The sequence below is a fragment of the Malania oleifera genome, chromosome 2 (genome assembly GCF_029873635.1).
Source record: "Malania oleifera isolate guangnan ecotype guangnan chromosome 2, ASM2987363v1, whole genome shotgun sequence".
NCBI classification, from domain to species: Eukaryota; Viridiplantae; Streptophyta; class Magnoliopsida; order Santalales; family Ximeniaceae; genus Malania; species Malania oleifera.
The window spans coordinates 8,651,786-8,674,625 of NC_080418.1; the positions used below are offsets into that span (position 1 = coordinate 8,651,786).

The 22,840-nt window shown below is 37.5% G+C and overlaps 1 protein-coding gene across 1 annotated transcript in view; it reads right to left on the bottom strand.

Annotated features, from left to right (window-relative positions):
* Nucleotides 1-695: 695 nt before the first annotated feature.
* LOC131149360 (cytosolic enolase 3) overlaps nucleotides 696-22,840 on the bottom strand; it is a 36,876-nt gene continuing 14,731 nt past the window's right edge. The window contains exons 4-13 of the mRNA XM_058099748.1: nucleotides 22,087-22,158; nucleotides 21,863-21,979; nucleotides 20,260-20,340; nucleotides 19,468-19,544; nucleotides 18,998-19,101; nucleotides 18,579-18,677; nucleotides 18,374-18,459; nucleotides 17,584-17,670; nucleotides 1,911-2,108; nucleotides 696-1,187 (exon numbers count right to left, since the gene is read on the bottom strand). Of these exons, the coding sequence (XP_057955731.1) occupies nucleotides 1,119-1,187; nucleotides 1,911-2,108; nucleotides 17,584-17,670; nucleotides 18,374-18,459; nucleotides 18,579-18,677; nucleotides 18,998-19,101; nucleotides 19,468-19,544; nucleotides 20,260-20,340; nucleotides 21,863-21,979; nucleotides 22,087-22,158 (990 nt within the window). The 3' untranslated portion in view covers nucleotides 696-1,118. The remainder of the gene's footprint in view (nucleotides 1,188-1,910; nucleotides 2,109-17,583; nucleotides 17,671-18,373; nucleotides 18,460-18,578; nucleotides 18,678-18,997; nucleotides 19,102-19,467; nucleotides 19,545-20,259; nucleotides 20,341-21,862; nucleotides 21,980-22,086; nucleotides 22,159-22,840) is intronic.

Below are 22,840 nucleotides of genomic sequence, written 5' to 3' on the forward strand. Positions count from 1 at the left end.
TTTCTCATTTATATAATAAAGCCTAAAAAAGCTCTTATTAAATCGAGCTCTAAACCAGTTGTGAAAAGTGAAAAAGACATCTTGAAACTAAGCACTGTAAGGGACTTTCTAGCAGTTCTATAATTGGACATGACCTTTATATGAAGCATCCTAAGTATGCAACAGTTAACCAACCTAATGCTGGGTTCAAGCCATACTCTCAAGTCTCAGCCAGGAAAACACCCTTAACCGTCTATTTATTGTGTAAAGTCTCATTGTTTATTTTTTTTTTTCACATTAACCATCAGAAAAAAAGGAGAAAAAATAAAATTGGCAGTAACTTTAATAAAAAATAATTTTCATTTTTCATAATTTTTTTCTCAATAGTATTTTATATAGAACAACAGAGAACAAATAATTTTTTTCATTGTCTTTTTATCAAAGCAGAAAAGTACAAAAACAAAAAAACACAAAATTTCATTCATTTTCTTTCTCAAACAGAAGGGATATAATTTCTTTTCAATTGTGACTGGAGATTGAAATATATATATATAGGGGTTGATTGTTTCTATTATAATTATAATAAATTATCAACCCATGCCAGCCACACGTTCAGACTTGAGAACTAGACTGTCAAGAGATTGGTTCTGGTATGGACTCCTGATTAAAATAATGTCACAACAAATAGAGAGGAAAGGAGAGAAGAGGAGAGTCCCTTAGCCATGACCCAGGTTCATATCCAACCTTCAATTAAAATAAAAAAAATAATTCTTACATCCTTTTTAATTAAAATGAAATGCAATCTTATCTGCTGTTAAACTGTGAGCTTCCGTCACTTCAAATCCTCTTCGCTCTCGATGCAGTTCCCTCGAAACTTCTACGAACACTGTTACAAATAGTTATATCTTAAAAGAATGAAAAGAAAATATCAAATCCTCCACAAAACCTGCTAAACATCACTGGGCACTATTTCATCTCTCTCTCTCTCTCACACGCGCGCGTGCGCGCACACACAAAACAAAGAAGCAAATAAACACATCTTTCATGCTTATGGTACATTCAGGCACACGAGCATCAGCTGCAAAATGCTGAGAAGAAATTCAGAGGCAAATGTGGAAATGAGCACTTGAAAAATCTGATCAAGGCACCCTCCAATCTTCACCAGCATAAAATGCTTGATCCCCAAGCTCTTGCTCGATTCGAATCAACTGTAAGAAAACTTGAGCTTTTAGTTTTTCCTTTCTGGCACTTTATTTTGACAATTATCAGCAGACAATATCAAAGGGTTAAGAATCAAACATGGATAAAAACACATTATAGTTGGATCATAACATGCAACAATGAGCAGACAGACTCATCTTGATCACTACTGGCATGCAGAAATTTCAAATAAATTATAGTTGGATAGTACAATATGCAAAAAGACTCGCCTTGACCACTTTTGGTGCACATAAACCAATCCACAAGAATCTGGCGTTTGGGATTTCTATGTTAGGAATGATTCCCAATACAACCCACTGTGAAACCCAGAATGCCACTCCTGAAATTTTGAACTGGAAAACACGAGGTGAGGAAATGCAACCCAGGTGGGAGTAATGGGTTTTCATGCCTCGAAATGGCAAGAACAAAAAATAAAATACCTTATACTTCCTAATGTTCTGATTCCTACTTAAATGATCCTACCATAGGGTTCCAAACAAAGCCTTTTTGTTTTTTCTCTTTTTACCATTTGCAGAAGAAAAAAGTACATGCTGTTTTCAACTTTTCATAAGAGTGTTGATACCACTGAGATCAATGTAAATTACTATGGCTGCGCTGGTAATGATTTGTTCCACAATCCATAAAATCTAAAATGAATAAAACAAAACATTGCAAGACTGCACAGTCAAGAAAATTACAAAAAAAAAAAAAAAAAACCAGGGGAAGTATACCTGATTATACTTTGCCAATCGTTCCCCTCGACAAGGTGCTCCTGCTTTGATCTGACCAGTGGAAAGACCAACAGCTAGATCAGCTATGAAAGAATCTTCAGTTTCCCCACATCTATGAGATGTCACCACACCCCAATGAGCATCCTTTGCTAGCTTCACCACTTCAATAGCCTCTGTCACAGTACCAATCTGATTCACCTGACACCAAACCCCCAAGTTTATCAGAATCTGGAAGCTCACTTGGTGAATTTCGCATCATCAGTCGAAATGACATTCAAAAGATTGGTTCAAATTACAGAACCTCCAAAAAGAAAAGAAAAGAAGTTATGTTCAAATTCCAACAAAGGATTTTCTCATTAATTGGAGCAACTGACAAATGTTGTTTACCCAGTGAGCATCCTTCATAAGATAATGCGACTTAAATATCACACTCTTTTTGATTAAAAAAAAGACTCAATTAGGTCCAGTAATTTCAGTAAGAATGATAAGCAGATGAAAGCTGAGAATACAAAAACAAGGCATAGGGCAAAATGGAGAACTTATATTTAGAGATTTACAAGCACTTCCATTAGAGCCTTTGCATCTTCATTGGGAAAGGAGTGGTAAAACCTCACACCAAAGCCTTTGCATGTCCATTGGGGCAGAACAGTAGTAAAACCTCACACCAACTGAACAACCAGTCTTCCTTTGGGACTGCAGCTTTGATTGGCCTAATTTCAAGTCACGCAGATATCTCCTATGCCTGCTCATTTAACCAGCACTAATTTCAAGAAGTGCATGTGCTACTACAGCAGAGACAACAGACCAGCCTTCCTCCACTTTGCAAAGGAAAAAAAAGGTTTAAAAAGTAAAATATCATTCAGGTCCTGAAGGGGTAATGGAGAAACTACTTGCCCATATCCAGATATTTATTAATTTGAGGAATTATTACATATATAAAAGCAACAACAAAAACAAAAAACCAAGCCTTAAGTCCCTCTAGGTGGAGTCGGCTACATGAATCCTTTTCTGCCAATTTACACGACCATGGGCAATTTCCTTTGACAAATTCAGGATTATTAAATCCTTACTATCTCATTTCAAGTTATTTTAGGTCTACTCCCATCCCTTTTACTGCCCTTCACAGTAACTAGCTTACTCCTCCTCACTAGTTCATTATTTGGCCTACGTTGTAGATGCCCAAATCATTTGAGTCGTCTCTCCCTGATCTTTTAGAGGAGCTATTGTTAACTTATAGCAAATATGTTCATTCCTTAATTTATCTTTTAATGTTATACCACTCATCCACCTAAACATTCTCATCTCGGAAACTTTTACTTTCTGGATAAGTTGTTTCTTAGTTGCCTAACATTTTGATTCATACAACATAGTTGGTCTTATAGCAATTCTATAGAACTTCTTTCTTAATTTTAAGGGGATTCTACAATCACAGAGGATGCTCGAAGCATTTCTTCATTTTGATCATCCTATTTTTACTCTATACATTACATCTTCTTCAATTTCTCCTTTAGCTTGCACAGTAGACCCAAGGTGTTGAATCTACTAGTGTTTCTTGACCATCAAGTTAACTTTTTCTCCAATATTCCTCCTACTATGACTGAAATTACATTTTATTTCTACTTATCCTCAAACTTCTAGATTCTAAAGCTTCTTTCCATAATTTTAAGTTAAATTCTACTCCACTCCTAGTTTCATCGATCAAGACAATATCATTTGCAAACAACATAAACCATGGAATCTCATTTTCGATACTCCTAGTAAGTTAATCAATCACTAAAGCAAAAAAGATAAGGGTTCAAAGCAAATCCTTGAGGTATACCTATTATGATTGGAATTCCCTAGCCTCTCAACCTATAGCTTTAATGCTAATTATTACTCCATTGTACATATCCTTAATGACATCAATATACCTACTACATACATCATTTTTTTTTATAAAACTCACCATAGAACTTCCCTAGATACCCTATCATACGCATTCTCTAAGTCAATAAAACCTATATGAAAGTCACTCCTTTTTTCCCTAAACTTTTTCATTAATCTTCTTAAAAGATATACCTTATGCAGTAGATCTACAACAACAACAACAAAACCAAGCCTTAGTCCCACTAAGTGGGGTTGGCTATATGAATCCTTTTCCGCCAATTTATGCGATCATGGACCATTTTTTTTTATAGATTGAAGGATATTAAATCCTTACTCACTATCTCCTCTCAAGTTTTTTAGGTTTACCCCTACCACTTCTACTGCCCCCCACAGTAACTAAGTCACTCTTCTTCACAGGTGCACTATGTGGCCTACGTTGCAAGTGTCTATACCATTTGAGTCGTCCTTCCCTTATCTTCTATAGGAGCTACACCTAACTTACCATGAATATGTTCATTCCTCAATTTGTGTTTCAATGTTATACCACTCATCCATCTAAACATACTCATCTCGGCAACTTTTACTTTTTGGATATTATGTTTCTTCGTTGCCTAACATTCCGATCCATATAGCATAGCTGGTCTTATGGCTGTCTTATAAAACTTCCATTTCAATTTTAAGGGTATTCTACGATCACATAGCACACTAGAAGCACTTCTCCATTTTACCTAACCTACTTTAACTCTATGCATTACATCATCTTCAATTTCTCCTTCAGCTTGCATAATAGATCCAAGGTATCAAAATCTACAAGTGCTATTTATTTCTTCATCATCAAGTTTAACTTTTTCTCCAATATTCCTCCTATCATTAATAAAATTACATTTCATATATTCTATTTTATTTCTACATATCCTAAAGCCTCTAGATTTCAGAGCTTCTCTCCATAATTCTAACTCAGCCTCTACTCCATCCTTAGTTTCGTCAATTAATACAATATTATTTGTAAACAACATACACCATGGAACCTCCTTTTGAATACTCTAAGTCAATTGGTCCATCACTAAAGCAAAAAGATAAGGACTCAAAGCAGATCCTTGATGTACACCTATGGAAATTAGAAATTCTCTAGTTTCTCCATCTATTCCTTATACTAGTCATTACACTATCATACATATCCTTAATGACATCGGTATACCTACAACATACACCATTTTTTCTAAAACCCACCATAGAACTTCCCTAGGTATCTTATCATATGCATTCTCAAGGTCAATAAATATCATATGCAAATCCCTCTTCTTTTTCCTAAACTTTTCCATTAATCTTCTTAAAAGATAAATAACTTCTGTGGTAGATCTCCTAGGCATAAAACCAAATTGATTTTCTGAGATCTTCGTTTCTAACCTTAATCTTTGTTCAACTACCATTTTCCATAGTTTCATCGTATGACTCATAAGTTTAATTTCACGATAGTTATTACAATTTTGAATATCTCCTTTATTTTTGTATATAGGTATTAAAGTGTTTTTCCCCCATTCATCTGGAATTTTCTTATGTAGTAGATTTCCCAAGCAAAAAACTAAATTGATTTATGAGATCCTCATTTCTAATCTTAATCTTTGTTCAATTACCCTTTCCCAAAGTTTCATTGTTTGACTCATAAATTTAATTCTATGATAGTTATTACAATTTTGAATATCTCCTTTATTTTTGTATATAGGTATTAAAGTGCTTTTCCTCCATTCATTTAGCATTTTCTTTATTTTCTTAATTGTGTAAAATAAATTAGTTAACCATATGATTCCATTATCACCTAGGTATTTCCAAGCTTTAATGGGGATGTTATCCGGTCCTATAGCTTTTACATTTTTCATCTTTTTTAATTCTGTTGAGTAATTAGGTAAAATGGAAGACCTAAACTCAATGATAGGTCTCTCTCTATTTATAATATATGTAAGTACAATAGGAATGATCATAATACCCTTACTAACTCACACTTCTTATTAACAAGATGCTTAACACATAATAATAATGCTAAAAGACTAAATAACCATTAACACTCCCCTTTAAGCTGGAGCATATATATCATATGCTCCTAGCTTGTTACAAATGAATTTCGCACAAGAATCTCCCGAGGCTTTAGTGAACAAATCAGCAAGCCGAAACTTACACTTCACATTAGTGGTTGTAATGAGCTTCTGTACAAGTTTCTCTCGAATAAAGTGACAATCAACTTCAATGTGCTTTGTCCACTCATGGACGACAAGGTTGGAGGCAATATGAATAGCAGCCCGATTATCACACATCAACTCTATAGGCTGAGAATGTGGAAAACCTAGTTCTTTCAACATGTTCTTCAGCAAAACAAGTTTGTGCCATAGCCCTATACTCTGACTTAGCACTCAACCTAGCAACCACAATTTGTTTCTTACTTTTCCAAGACACCAAATTACCATTGACAAAGATACAATACCTGGCTGTGGATCTTCGATCGGATGGTGATCGGGACCCAATCTGCATCTATATATCCCTGAATATAAGTGTGACCCCGATCTTGATAAAGAGACTTCTCCTTGGTGCACCTTTAAGATATCTCGAAATGCAAATTACTGCATCCCAATGACTTGTTCTCAGGGAATCGAAAATTGACTCACAACATTTTTTGCGAAGGATATATTTGGTCGAGTGACAGTGATATAATTCAACTTTCTAACAAGTCTTCGGTATTGACCTAGGTTAGGCAATAAATCACCCATATCTGGCATTAACTTATTATTGGGATCCATAGGTGTATCAACAGGTTTGGGTCCCAACAACCCCATTTTATCTAAAAGATCAAGAACATACTTCCTTTATGACAAGTTAGTTCCCATACGACATCTCAATACTTCTATACCCATGAAGTACTTCAATGGTCCCAAGTCTTTGGTCTGAAACTTACTCTGTAGAAAAAACTTTAGGTCCTGGGTGCCACAATCATCATCTTCAATGATCACAATGTCATCCACATATACAATAAGCAAAATATTGCTCGATGGAGTATGATGATAAAATATAGAGTGATCTACTGCACACCGATGAAGGTCAAACTCAAGTACTACAACACTAAAACGGCCAAACCATGCTCTGGAGATTGTTTTAATCCATACAATGACTTCTTGAGCCGTATACTCAGCTAGACTCCCCTTTAGCAACAAACCCAGGGGGTTGCTCCATATATAACTCCTCATGAAGATCACCATGTAGGAAAGCATTTTTCACATCTAACTGATGTACAGGCCAATGACAAGTGGTGGCTAAAAAAATGAATAAATGTACTGAGGCAAGTTTAGCAACTGGGGAGAATGTGTATGAACAATCCAAACCATACACCTGAGTATACCCCTTAGCAACAAGGCAGGCCTTCAGACGAGCCACAAAACCATCAGTATTGACTTTCACATTGTACACCCAACGACAACCAAAACCATAGACTTATCAGGAGGCAGAGGCACCAAATCCCAAGTATCAATATCAAGTAGTGCACACATCTCTTCAACCATTGCCGTCCTCCACCTAGAATGGGATAAGGCTTCTAAGATAGATTTTGTAAGAGCAACAAAAACGAAGTACTAACAAAACAGTAATAAGAGGGTGACAAGTAATCATAACAAACAAAATTAGAAATTGAATGTTGGGTACAAGTACGTTTACCTTTTCGAATAGCTATTGGAGGATCAACATCACGAGAAAGACGATCATCCGACGAGGGAACAAGATGGCACAATAGTAGAAGCTAGAGGCACGTCCTCCTTAAATCGTTGTTTGTATACTTGCAAATTGGGATGATCCAAGTGACGAGAAGGACTCAAACTGGATGAAGATGTAGGAGGATTGGGCACAGATACTAGGTTTGGGTCTGGAAGGCAAGGCAGAGGAAGGGACTCGTCAAGGTCACTAGAACTCAAGGAATCAGAGTAGTATGGTGTAGACTCAAAAAAGGTGACATCAGCAGAGCCAAATAAAGTGAGACTATGACATCGATATCCCTTTTGAGTATAGGAAGAGCCCAGAAAAATACATTTGATAGCATGAGGATCCAACTTATCCATTCTTGGAGATAACTAATGATCAAAGGACACAACAAAATATATGAGGAGGAAGGGAGAACAAAGGAGCCGTAGGAAAGATTACTGAATATGGAATTTTACCACCAAGGGCAGAGGATGACATTTTATTGATAAGGGAGTAAGCTATGAGCACAACATCACTCCAAAACATCTTTGGGGACATTCATTTAATACAATATGGTACGAGTGACTTCACGCTCTGCAACTCCATTTTGTTTTGGAGTGTGGACATAGAAGATTGATGGATCAAACCAGAGTTAGTCATATAAGTACTAAATTGGGTATTGAAGTACTCCTTAGCATTATCACTACGAAGTATCCTGACCGGTTTTTTTTGCATGTCAAATTGAATCTTTATTTGAGAACAGAAAGCACAAAAGATATCAAACAACTCGGAACAATCTTTCATTAAATATAACCAAGTCATCCTAGAGTAGTCATCAAAAAATGTAATAAAGTATTGAAACCCCAACTTTGATGTCACACGATTAGGACCCCAAATATCAGAATGGACAAGCATGAAAGGACTAACCACCCGTTTGTTGACCCGGGGAGCAAAGGGAACACGATGATGCTTGCTCAATTGACAGGACTCACATTCAAGATTAAACACAGAACTCAATGTCAGAATTAGGTGTGTCAAATTGTCCAAGGACGGATGACCAAGACAACAATGGATTTGAAGTAGTGTAGCTGCGACTGTGCAGGCAATGGGTGAAGAAGGTGACTCAAAGTAGTAAAGTCCACGAGCCTCACGTCCTGTGCTAATTGTATTTCCCCGTCTTCAGATCCTAAATAACCACATAATTAGGAAGGAATGTGATAAAATAGTTTAGTGACTTTGTAAGCTTACTAACTGACATTAAGATTGAAAGGAGATTTAGGAATGTATAAAGCAGAAGAATGAAAGATAGAAGGAGTAAGATTTACTATTCCTATCCCCTTAATAGCAATAGTGGACCCATCAACAAGGGTAACTTGAGAGAGATTATTAAGATATTGGAGATCAGAAAAGAACTTGGTTGCACCTATTATATGGTTAGTGGTAGCAGAATCGATAATCCAAGGACTAGTAGGAAGGATACCAGATGACATGTAGACAATAGGATTACCTTTATGGGAAAAAGAAGCAATGTGATAAGATGCTTGTTGAGACATTTGATACAATAGAAACCTGGAATACTCCTCCTCTGATATAGTCACCAATATGCGGTTCACTCAAACAAGTGACTAACGAAGGAATCATTCTTTTGGGTTTTGCAAGTGCTATCCCAACATTCACAAACTTAGACCAATGATCAAAAGATTAATTGTTGGAACAATTGGAACAACCACGAACAAGGTGACCCACCATGAACAAGTCACAGATAAATCAGTACAAGGCTGCCATAGCACCAAGAAACTCACACGCAGCCCGAAGAAAGCAACACTCAGCACTGGAACAATTGGAGAGGTAAACCACTAAAATTACCATGAACAAATCACCGACAACCTCAGATGCAGCCCCAAGAAACCAACACTGCCACAGCCTCACACACAAAAAAAAACAGCTTATGAGCACTGCCACTGGCCCAACAGGGTCACCAATGACCGTTACTAACACCGAACAACACTAACGAATAACCATGAGTGCATTGTCACAACAAAGATTGGATCTTGGAGCAAAAAAACATGCCCAACAGCTTGATATTTTGGTATATGGAAAGAATTAGAAGTGAATTGAAAAACACAGCAAACCCCACTGTTTCAGACCCAATAAACACATTAACAATTGATAATCAGCTTCACGAAGCATCAAACAATCATTCCTTGGGTGCCACACTGCCACCGATGAGGTGACCAACTCACTGACGAATATAGCACTGCCACAGCCTCACAACTGAACATATGAATGCCGCCACAGCTCCAAAAAACTCACAAAGAAGCCTTCACAAGCCTTGAACAAACATTAATGGAATACTGTGAGTGCATGGTCAGAAATATTTGAATTTTTGAGAAAAAACTGACCTAACAGCTTGATAATATACTCTAGAGAAGGAATCAGAGCATGGTAGAGGGAAAAAAAGAAAAAAGAAAAAGGTGGCCGGAAATTCACTCACGCGCCGGCGCATGGGGCCACCCTACTGGCATTTGGCCAGCGCATTGGGGCGCAAGGGAGCTCCTCCGGTGATGGGGTTTTGTGGGGTGAGTCGTCGAGGGGGTCTGTTTATGGGTGTATGGTTGGTTTTGTGAAATAATAAGGGATGGAGGTGAATCTAGGAAGGACAGCCTTGAGAATGGTGTTTTCTGGTGACGGTTGAGGAGAGTAGGGTTTAATTTGGATCACGTTTTGATACCATGTTCAGTAATTGGGTAAAATGGAAGACCTAAACTCAATGATAGGTCTCTGCTCTATTTATAATATATGCAAGTACAATAGGAATGACCATAATACCCTTACTAACTCACACCTATTACTAACAAAACTCCAACACATAATAATAATAATAATAATAATTAAAGACTTAATAACCATTAACAAATGCAAACTAAACTTCTCATATTTTTAGCCCTTGCCTCATTTGTCAATTCTAAGTTTAAGTCTTCTGCTTGGTCATTAAATAGCTTAATAAAGTAACTTCGTCATCTTTCTTTTATGTCTTCTTCTTTAATCAAAACAATATCATCCTCACTTTATATACATTTTCCATTACCTAAGTTCTTGCTCTTTCTTTCTCTAACTCTAACAAGGTTAAATGTCTCCATCCCTTTCTTTTGTATCTAATCTAGCATGTAAATTAGCATATGACCTATGTTTAGCTTCACTAACAGCTTTTTTTACATGTTTCTCACCTCTTTATGTTTCTCAAAATTTTCCATGTTTCTACATTTTTGTCATGTTTTATACCAAGCTCTTTTTGTCTTTACAACTTTTTGGACATGTCGATCCCACCACCAACTTTCTTTACTATCCGAGAGTCTTCCTCTTGATTCACATCAAATCTCTTTTGTTATCTTTTTAATAAAGCTAGCTATCCTATTCCAATCAATGTTTGTGTCTAATTACCACCTTTCATCATTTTATCTTTAAATTTATCATATTTTCTCCATTTGGGCTCCACCACTCAATCATCTTACTGATTTATATTATCCTTTTTCAGACATTTTTAAATATATATATATATATATATCTAACACTAAATCTCTATGTTGTATAGTTAAGCTTTCACCTAAGACAACTTTACAATTCTTACATGATAAACAATCTACTCTCCTATTAAGAAAAAATCTATTTGATTTTTATTTTATCCACTCTTGAAGGTTATTAAATGTTCTTCTCTCTTCTGTCCTCCATGTATCCTCTCATAATCATTATCTTTTCCATGTGTTTGTTAAAGGTTATATTAGTCTTTTAGTATTATTATTAAGAATGTTAGTATGTTAATCAATGAGTTAGTAAAGGTATTATGGTCATTATAATGTATTTGATTTGTATTATAAATAAATGGAGAGACCAATCTTCAAGTTAGGTCATTCATTTAATCAAAATCTCAACATGGTATCAAAGCATGATCCAACCTAAATCCTATCACACTCAACAGTTGCCAAAAAACACCCTCCTGTCTCTACTCTTCTCAAAACCACCTCAACCCTTCATTATTTAACAAAACCAACCATATAACCAAAAACGGAACTCTTTGAAACCTAACCCTATAAAATCCCATCACCGGAAAGTTCCCCATGCGCTACCCAACTACCGACAATGTCAACCCCACATGCCGGCACATAAGAGAGATTCTGGCCACCTTTTCTAAGTTTTTCCTCCACCATGTTCTAATTCCTTCCCTAGACCATATTATCAAACTATTGGGCATGTTTTTTGCTCAAAGATCCAACCTTTTTCGACCATGCACTCATGGTCATCCGTCAGTTGTTGTTTGATGTTCATAACGGCTTTTTGTGAGTTTCTTGGAGCAATGGCAATGTTCATAAGTTGATTTGTGAGGCTGTAGCATTGCTATATTAGTTTGTAGGTGGTTCACCTCGTCTGTGATTGTTTTGGTGCTTCACATTGTTTGTGGTTTTCCTGATCAGTTTTGATTGTTCTTCTTGTTTGATATCGGTGTGGCTGCTGATTTGTGAGTGTTAGGATGGAGTCTATGAATCCCAAAAACATGTTTCCTTCATTGCTGTTATAAATAATATGAAAATATGACCGCTTGCTCCAATCTAATCCTTCTAATAAGAAGAGAAAAGAAGTGTGGTTTCAGAAAGATGTCTTGATTGTTTCCTTGTTTTGGAATTCGATGGAGCCCAAAATTGCACGGATGTGCATGCATCTAGGTACATGCAAGGGTATTTGGGATTATGCCAAGTGTTAGGGGTTGATAGTGTGACCTCGGTTAAATGGGGAGGAGAGATGTCTTCACTTGCCCTTGCCAAGGATTTTTATACTAGATGTTGAATAACTCGGATGATGGCTTGTGTGGTTGTCTTGTTGATTGAATATAACAATTAGTTCCACATGTCATTGAGTATGAAGGTCACTTGTCTTCATGAATTCATTATTGTTGGAACTAATATTTCATGCCTATGATGGCTTTCGAAAACCTCTCGCGTGTTCATGCCAATCGGATTGAACGTGTAGTTATTGGCTGACTCTATTGAGGGAGAGCCTCAACGAGGGCCACGTGGCCCGTTAATTGAGTTGAAATATGCGGTCCATGACAGTTGGTATCAAAGCACGGTGTGCGTAAGCCTGGTCGGCGTGAACACTATGAGTTGGAAAATGAGAATTTAAAATTTTGTAAAACAGAACAATGTGGAGGCATGTAAGGCAAGGGATGACTCAAAAGAAAGGCATGCCAATAGAATTTGAGGCCGCCAAAGAGAAAATCAATTTTGAAAATAGAATTGTGGAACTTGAGTAAGTCACTCCATGTATGAAAATCCCTAGTATGGAGTAGTTGAAAGCCTCGAGAATAGGTTGAAATACATAGAGGCCATGATGCCATCGCCTATCTCATGAAGGAGAAAGACAAACAGTGCTTGCGGTTTTCGAAAGGAGGATTGAGCAGTTGGAAACTCATCGAGGATGTGATGACATATCTAATCCATGGGGTAGTGCCAATATAGCTTGAGGCCTCCTTACGGGAAGTAGACCAATAAAGCTTGAGGTCTGCCAGAAAATATTGAGTTGTTGCCTTGAGTAGGCTGAAACACATCAAGAGCGTGATGCCATCCATCATCCCAAAGGGGTAGTGCCAAGAGAGCTGGAGGCCTCCCTACAGGAAGCAGACCAATAGAGCTTGAGGTCTGCCAGAGAATATTGAGCTATTGGAAGCCTTGAGTAGGTTGTAACATATCGAGGGCATGATGCCATTCATTGTCCCAAAGGGTAGAGCCAATAGAGCTTGAGGCCTCCCTGCGGGAAACAGACCAATAGAGCTTGAGGTCTGTCAGAGAATATTGAGCTATCGAAAGCCTTGAATAGGCTGAAAGACATTGAGGTTGGATGCAATCTAGGATCCCATGGGTTTGTGCCAATAGAGCTTGAGGCCGCCCTACGGAAGTTAATTGAGATCGCTGCTATATTGCACGTACAAAGGATGGGAAAAGAATCCATGACAATTTGATGGGTAAGTGAGCAGAGGAATACACCAAGCACCTAGGAAAGTAGGCAAGGTGCCACACAAAAGTGCAAAAGGGAAGGCAATGTGAACGCTGCATGCTTTGTAAGTCAACATGGGAGAGAAAGGGTAATGGTTCACACCAAGTGCCCGGGAAAGCAGGTAGGGTGTCACACCAAGCGCAAAAGGGTTGGCAGGGTAAATGATGCATGCTTCGGTTGGTATGGCAGAGACAGGATAAGGGTTCCCGCCAAGTACCTAGGAAAGTAGGTTGGGTGACACTCCAAACGCGCAAAAAGGGGCAGGCAGGGTGAATGTTGCATGCTCTGACCAAGTTAAGATAGATAATTACAAGCCTCTGACAACTTGAACAATGCTACAATGAGAGTTTCGGTAGATATCAATACCCAAAAGACAACCAACTGGAATGGATGAGTCGTAGATCTTTTCAGTTCTTTACCTGTCAATTGTCATAGTTACCTTACATAGCCGATGAGTTGTATCCTTTTTCAGACCCTTACCTGTTAGTTGTCATCGTTATCCCACCTAGTCGATGAGTTGTACCCCCTTTTTAACTCTTTACCAGTCAGTAGTCGTAGTTAACTCACACAATGGATGAGTCTTTTATCTCTTCAACTCTTTGCAAGTCAGTAGTCATTGTAATCTCACACAGTGGATGAGTCCGTGTCCCTTTTAAGCTATTTACAAGTGAGTATTCATGGTTTCCTCATACCGTGGATGAGTCATATAGAGTAGATACTAAATATGTAGAGTATAACCCGATAGACATGTAGTCGATGACGAAGGTCATCAACACCAAGAGTGTGAAGTCTTTTTAAAAATACATCGACGAGGTTGTCGATAGAGTGAGTGGGGGAGAATGTTAGGGGTTGACACTGTGACCTCGGTTAAATGGGGAGGAGAGATGTCTTCACTTGCTATCGCCAAGGATTTTTATACTGGATGTTGAATAACTCGGATGATGGCTTGTGTGGTTGTCTTGTTGATTGAATAACAACTAGTTCCACATGTCATTGAGTTTGAAGGTCGCTTGTCTTCATGAATTCATTATTGTTGGAACTGATATTTCATGCCTATGATGGCTTTCGAAAACCTATCGCGTGTTCATGCCAGCCAGATTGAACGTATAGTTATTGGCTAACTCTGTCGAGGGAGAGCCTTGACGAGTGCTGCACGGCTCCTTAATTGAGTTGAAATTGGCGGTCCGTGACACCAGCTTGTATACTCTAGTAATATTACACGTATGTATGATTTATCCCAAGAGTACTTTCACTTACAACGAGGAAATAGGAGCATTGCAGATTATTTTTGAGAAATGAAACATATTCATGAGAAGCTTAACGTCTCGTTGACGTTCATGAGATGTAGAAGCAGGAGCAGATGACAGTTCTTCAGGGTTCTAGCAAGCTTGAAACCTGAGTTTGAGGCAGTCCAATCCCAGATACTTAGTAATGCAAAGTTACCATCATTTGCTGATGTTTATTCTCATGTCCTTCATGCTTCCTTTAGCACATATTCTCTTGCTCTAGCATTTGGCTCTGAGAGGATAGCCTTTGCCACACATGGTGATTCTAGTTCTCTACCAAATAAGTTATTGGTTCGAGCGGTCATGGTCGTAGAGATGGATAAGATAGAGACACTCCTCGCAAATGTGCTCATTGTGGATGAGGTAATCATAATATTGAGCAATGTTGGGATTTCCATGGTAGCTTCACGTGTTGCCAATGCAGCCACCACCGACTCCACACCTTTGGGGGGCATCCAATGCAACCACCGTTGACTCCACACTTTTGGGGCTAGTGGGGGAAAACATACTGTATCTGTATCTATGTCAGAGGAAGAGTACTCCAAGTTCCAGCAGTATCAAGCATCACAACAAACTTTTCTTATGATCTTATAATTAGTTTCAACTTTGATTTCCTTGTATGATGATCATATTTCCCACAATGTTGATCCTCCCATTGCTGTCTAGAAAGGTAAACACACATGTACACAACATCCCATTTCCAACTATGTTTGTTATGACTTCTTATCACCACCTATTATTGTTTCGTTGCTGCTCTATCATCTGTTGTCCTTCCTAAATTTGTTTCGAAAGCCTTAGCCCACTCTAGGCGGAGGAATGGCATGGTTGAAGAGATGAATGCTTTACAGGACAATGATACTCGAGATGAGTTGGTATCTCTTCTTCCTAACAATTTTGTGGTTGGTTGTCGCTAGGTAGGAGGTATACACTGCTAAAGTCAACCCTGATGGTTCTATGGCTGGTTTGAAGGCACATCTTGTTGCTAAGGGGTATACTCAGGTGTATGGTTTGGATTATTCGGACAATTTTTCCCCAGTTGCCCAAACTTACATCAATACGTTTGTTCATCTCCTTGGCTACAACTTGTCACTAGCCTCTACATCAGTTACATGATAAGAATGCCTTCTTGCATGGTGACTTTGAGGAGGAGGTATATATGGAGCAGCCGCCAAGGCTTGTTGCTCAAGAGGAGTCAAGCTTAGTGTGTTGGCTCAAGAAGGCATTATATGGTTTTAAACAATCTCCCAAGGCATGGTTTAGTCAATTTAGTGTTATAGTACTTGAGTTTGGTCTTTAGTAGTGTGTAGTGGATCAATCTGTGTTTTATCAACATACCTCATCGAGTTGGATCCTTCTTATTGTGTATGTGGATGATATTGTTATTGCAGGTGACGATATTAAAAGTATTCAGAGTCAAAAATTTTCTACAAACTAAGTTTCAAACCAGAGATTTGGGACCATTAAAATACTTTTTGGGTATAAAAGTACATAGATCTCGTATGAAAACTGTTTTGCACAAAGGAAGTATGTTTTTTATCTATTGGACGGGGCTAGATTGTTGGGATCCAAACTAGTTGATACACCCATGGATCCTAACAGCAAGTTAGTGTCGAATATTGGTGATTTGATGCCTAATCCTAGACAGCACCGGAGACTTGTTGGAAAGTTGAATTATCTCACAATCACTTGACCAAATATATCTTTTGCAACAAGTGCTATGAATCAATTTCTTGATTCTCCAAGGACAAGTCACCGGGAAGCAGTATTTCGCATCTTGAGATATCTCTAAGGTGCACCTAGGAGAGGTTTTTATATCGAGATCAGGGTCACACTTATATTTAGGGATATAAAGATACACATTAAGCCGGCTCGCTTTCTGACTAAAGATCTATAACCAGGTACTGTATCTTAGTTGGTGGTAATTTGGTTTCATGGAAGAGTACGAAACAAATTGTGGTGGTGGCCACATCAAGTGTTGAATCATAGAATAGAGCTATGGCTCACACTACCTATGAACTTATTTGGTTGGAGAACATGTTGGAAGAATTGGGTTTTTCACATTCTCAATCTATGGAGTTGTTGTGTCACAACCAACTTGCTCTTCATATTGCCTCCAACCCGGTCTTTCATGAGCGAACGAAACACATTGAAGTTAATTGCCATTTTGTTTGGCAGAAACTTGTACAAAAGCTCATTACTACCACTTATGTGAAGTCAGATATGCAGCTTGTTGATTTGTTTACCAAAGCTTTAAGGGGTGCTCGTATTAACTTTATTTATAACATGCTAGGAGCATATGATATTTATGCTCTAGCTTGAGTGGGAGTGTAAAAGGTTATTTTAGTCTTTTAGTATTATTATGAAGTGTGTTAGTATGTTAATTAGTGAGAGTTAGCAAGGGTATTTTGGTCCTTAGAATGCATTTGATTTGTATTATAAATAGAGGGAGAGACTGATCTTCAAGTTAGGTCATTCATTTAATCAAAATCTCAACAATGTCCATTCAAATAAGCTCCTACTAAGCTACCTAACACAACCCTTCACCTTTACCCGAGCTTGGGACCAACTCTGTGTGAAAAGATTAGGCATTGAGTGCATAACAGGCAGAGTTTTATTACATATATAAGTTTATAACTAAGGCAATGATATTTAAAGGAAAAGCAAGGATGCTAAAGCAGCAGAATATCAGAATAAGCACTCTAGACCCAAAAAAAAAAAAAAAACACCGCTATAAATTTATCCAAAAATCAATTGGATACCTTCAGAAGAAGAGCATTGCAAGTGGACTCCTGTATTGCTTTCACAATACGTTCTGGATTTGACATCAACAAATTATCTCCTACAACCTGCAAAACCACAATCCAATTAAATCTAGAAGAATACAGGCGAGAAGAGTTGAAATCAGGAAAAAAAAAAAATTCCCCAGAGACCAAGGAAGGTATTGATCAAGCTACAAAGTCCAGAGACCACCACCCACGCTTGTGGCTGACTAGCTTATAGGCTACTACATCAAATGCTCTCTGGGCAAGCACAAACTTAAAATTATGGAACTTTTGGATAAGGATTTCCACATCCTCTACCAATCTAAAATATCCAAGTTGGATAATTGCTACCATGCTATTAGCTAAGACACTGATAACATGCTTGAACATCTCCTTCAAAGACAATGCTATCCCTGCCCTTCACCATAACAGGATTAACTGCCAGCCTGACAGCTTGTACTTCAAGATTGGGAATAGCAGATTCCAAAGCTTGGGTCCAAGCTCCTTTGGCAAATCTAGAGGCATCTGTGGCAACACATGACATGTAACTGAAAACAGGTCTGATGGTGCAGATCCTGTTCAGATAAGGAGCGATTAACAATTTGGAACATTCAATCAGGATGAAAAGCCATCATGATTAGCTTTCAATGAAATATATCATGTAAGGATGAGCTTGGATTGTAGATATCCTATATGGGACATTGAATTGAGGGGCACAAAAACGTCTTGAGTAAGAGTGACGTGCAAATGGCAGAGCAAGAATGCTGCTTGAGAGTACAGAACAAACCTGGCAAATTCCAAGACTGGAAAATAACTTGACATGTTCCCAGTCATCTTTGTCAAATGGATCTTCAATTGACACAATCGGATAGCCTATTCTTCACTCCAAATAGAAAGGACATAACATTAAGGACACATTAAATACCTAATGAAGCAATCAGAATCAGAAAGAAGGAAGCAAAACAGTCAAAAATATGAAAAAGAGGCTGTACCGGCACAGAGTTCTTTGTACATCTCAATCATGTCCTCTCCTGACTTGAAATTTTGCTCTGGTTTATAAGGAGATTTGACTTCCAAATCATACATAGTACCTAAATCGGGGCAAAAAAAAAAACTTTATTCAGCTCTAGAAGCAAGCAGAAAAAATAGGTGGAAGTGCAATACTTTTATTTCCAACCTAGGAATGTATTACTCATGGAAATCATGAACAGAATCTAATGTACCAATAAATATACTTTTTTCAACAGTCACCAAACACTTATAGCACTGCTTTGCCAACAAGAGTTACCTATATTTTTTCCCGTAGTTACTACACAATAGTAACAATTGTTCCTAAAACTAAAAATACATATTCATATATTCATGGGCTGCAATAAATGTAGAACCATTTTCCAGGTGAAGGTTTAATCACCTATGCAGAAATCAGTAGCAGCAACATCAATTGCTATCTTTATTTTCTCATGATAGCCTGTCCTGCCAATGGCCTCCTTGACAAGATCCAAGCCTTCTTTAAAGCTGCAAAAGGAATTTAAAGAATGAGTAAACAGAAAACCAACCTTCTTCAACCAAGTCACTTATTCTTGCAGGGCGTGATAATAACTGCAGAAGAGCTCTAAGAACTGTTAATGAACATGCAATAACTTTCGATGTTCATGTTTCACATGAGCTCCTGGCATATTCTTTCTTTCTTCAGGAGAGGATTTTTTTTTTTGGGGCCGGGGGGGGGGTGGGGGGGGGGGGGGTGGGGGGGAGCAGGGTGTTGATTAAAAATTGGAAATTTTGGATACTTAATACAGCATTTAGACAGTATCACAATGTAATTGGTTCTCTTTAAAATTTTCTTTCTTTTTTTCTGGGTGGGGAAAGGGTGGTGGAACTTGCCTGGAGACATTAGGAGCAAAACCACCATCTTCACCGACATTACATCCATGTGCACCATATTTTTCTGTAATAACAGCCTGCCCTTTTTGTTAACAGAAATAAATGAATGAGCTAGAGGGATGAAAGTGGGTAAAAAGAGATTCCAGAATTCCACTGCAGTGCCCATCTCGTAGTGGTGATTTATTTACTACATTAGGTAACCTGGCACATAAAAATAAAACCAAGGTCCAGCCCTATAGAACAGTTTAAACCATTTAGAAAACTGAATGTCCATGGACCATTTGAACCAATTTCTCATCATGAATCACCATTGATAAGTGGATTAAAATCTATCAAAATACTGCTGTAGATCAAAACACTTTGAAAACTGTTGAACTGAAAATATAGTGATCAACAATGGGCGTACTGTTATTTATTGCATGATATGATGTAAAATGGCAGTTGATCTAAATTTTGAGAGAAATCATCTAAAGTTACAACATCTAGAATAAGATGAGTTGGTATGCAGAGAAACACCGAAAAAGTGAGGAAAAAACACAAATCATCAGTTTGGAGATACAAGATAAATTTCCAAGAGAAAGTAAGCATTAGTTCTCTATGACGGTTCCTTGTCATTTTTTACAACCTAAATTCTCAGAGTATTGTCATGGTTATAACATGATTCTATAAGTATTCATGGGGTTCTCACCAAAGCAATAGAACACTCTGATAATAATATTTTTTGAATAAATGGAAGCGCTACATTAAAAGAACAAGCCCAAAAGTAGTAAATTTTCAATTAAATGAAATCACCTTCAAGTGATGGTAAGTCTCAGAGCCCATCCGCAGAGCTTCCTCAAAACTACTTGCACCAATTGGAAGAACCATAATTTCCTGCAAATACAACAAGTAATGTGCAATTACTCATGAAAAAGGTGCTAATATTTAAAACAGGCTGTATCTCTCTTTTGGCAGCTAAAGACACACAAAAGTAGAAAGTGTGTTTACCAAAGCTGGGTTTTTTGGGAGTCATAAATTCATGTTGGTGTATACATGATAACATGATTTACATTTTCCAAATGAAGGCTACTGCACTCTTTCTCAATATGTTCTGTCTACATGTGTAGGTTTAGCCCCTTTTTCTATTCTAATGAGAGTGCATGACTCATGAAAAAAAGATAATGACAGTTCAATTGTACTCAATAAACCTAGATGCTTGGAATTTCTCAAGAAATTTCTATTTAAAAAAAAAAGATAAAAAAGGAGTAAAAGATAGTATCCAGGTCAAGTGGTTAACATAAATCCAGCAATATTAATTTATATTGCCAGTAGGAAAGTCTAGAATCAAGCCCCTACAAATTAAACCCAGAATGGTCATGCAAAAATACTGAGGACTTTTTTATACTTCTATATTTTTTAATGATTGAGGATGAAATGTGAGCAATAACAAAAAAGGGTGTAAGAACCTGAAGACACACTCCAAGTTCTGGTCGATGTCCTTTACTAAACATTAACCGCTTTCTACTACTGTCACAACAACCACATATCACAATCAGCTTCTTAGTGTTTTTGATAATTTAAATGTCCATCATCTCAATGACCCTACCTGCTTCTAAATGCTATTTTGATTTCATAGGGAACAAAGGAGCCCATTTCATCTCCAACACCTGGAATATTTCACAATTGTGCTTTTTAGGATTATAGATTTGAAACATTTTTTTCCCTCTTAAAGTTCAAACTTCAAACAAAAAGATTAAGTGTTTCAACTACCACAGTAAAATCAAGAAAAGCAACATTTCAACAGCCCACATTCAAGGGCAATGCTACATTTATACATCAAGTGCACAATCCTTTAAAGCAGCGAACTCGATTCGACAGATGTTATGTGCAAGGCATCTGAGTTTGGATATACGCACAGCTTTCAAGTTTGGATGGCCATCCTAAATAGTAGTGCAAGGTTCAATGTCAATAGTTCACTTTCATCAGGAATATGCTGGCATTTTCCAGCCTATATGTCCAACATATTTCATAAACCCCTAGCATGGGATGTTATAGTTTGTAAACATAGGTTATCTTCAAAGTAATCTTAAACTTCTAGCATGTGCATGTGAGTGTTTTTGAAGAAATGTTGGGGTACCCAGAAAAGTATTTTGTACCCTAAAAAAAAAATGCTATTGATAGCCATGGGCCCATGGCAGTTGCAACTGTTGTATCCAATAGCCTTCATGTGCAATGCAATGAACGGGCATGGTGGGCAGCTGATTTTAGACAATGGTGATTGTCCTTGGCGTTCATCTACCCATGTATCAGCTTTCATGTATTTATATGATCAGCACATATTGGCCCCATCTATTGAGAGGAGACCCATGAGGACAGCTATAAGGACCCAAAAAACCTGCACCTAAACAACACATACCTGGATGGCCATGTTATTTCCAGCATGCTTTCCACCACTTATGACAGTGAAGGCAGGAACAGGAAGAAGCAGGTTGGTTTTGCCAGCTATATCCGCAATATGTTTGTAAAGTGGAACCTAAAACAAAAATGAGAAATGAAAACTATCCTTTTGGTAAAAAAGAAAAAAAAAAAAAAAAACTATCTGAATTTTCTAAAATTCCATAATGAAAAAAAAGGTTATGCCTCCTTCTCAGCAGCTCCGGCTTTGCAAGCAGCAATCGACACAGCTAATATGGCATTTGCTCCTAATTCACCCTGCAAAATAATGAGAAGTTGCCAAAAAAAATAAGACAAAATACCCCAAAAGAGATGGATAGACATAGCAGTGTCAACTATTTAAGGAGAAAAATCTATTCAAAATGATCATCGAACAGGAAAATTTTTTAACAATGTAAGATGCAAGACACTGAAGGCCAACAATCCACCTTTATAATGATGAGATGATAATGGTGGGGCACTTTAACAAGGAGGCCTGCATGGATAGCAACTCGTTACGTTGTAAGTTGCTACCAAGATGAATAAGGGAGATGAGGTACAAAGTATAACAAGCACACAGCCAAACCACTGAGGATCCTAAAACCTGTGTGCACCATAATGATATGTTTCTTGTTTGAAATAGATCCATGTCCAATCCTTAACATGGATAATTGGATATTATTTCATTCAGAATCAAACTAATCCATGCTTATCATAGATCAATAAAAAATAAAACAACCCTTAATCTATTTATCACCACATGCCTCCACTTCTGGAGGTAGGTTTCAAGCTTTCTAGAATGAAGAATATAAAATAATCAATGTTGTCCATACTGTCTATCATACATCAGATCCGAATAAAGAAAATTTCTTAATAAAATTACAAGTCATATGACAAGGCAAATTCAAACAAGTAAATAACCTAACCTCAGCACCAAATACCCCAATATTATCACATTACA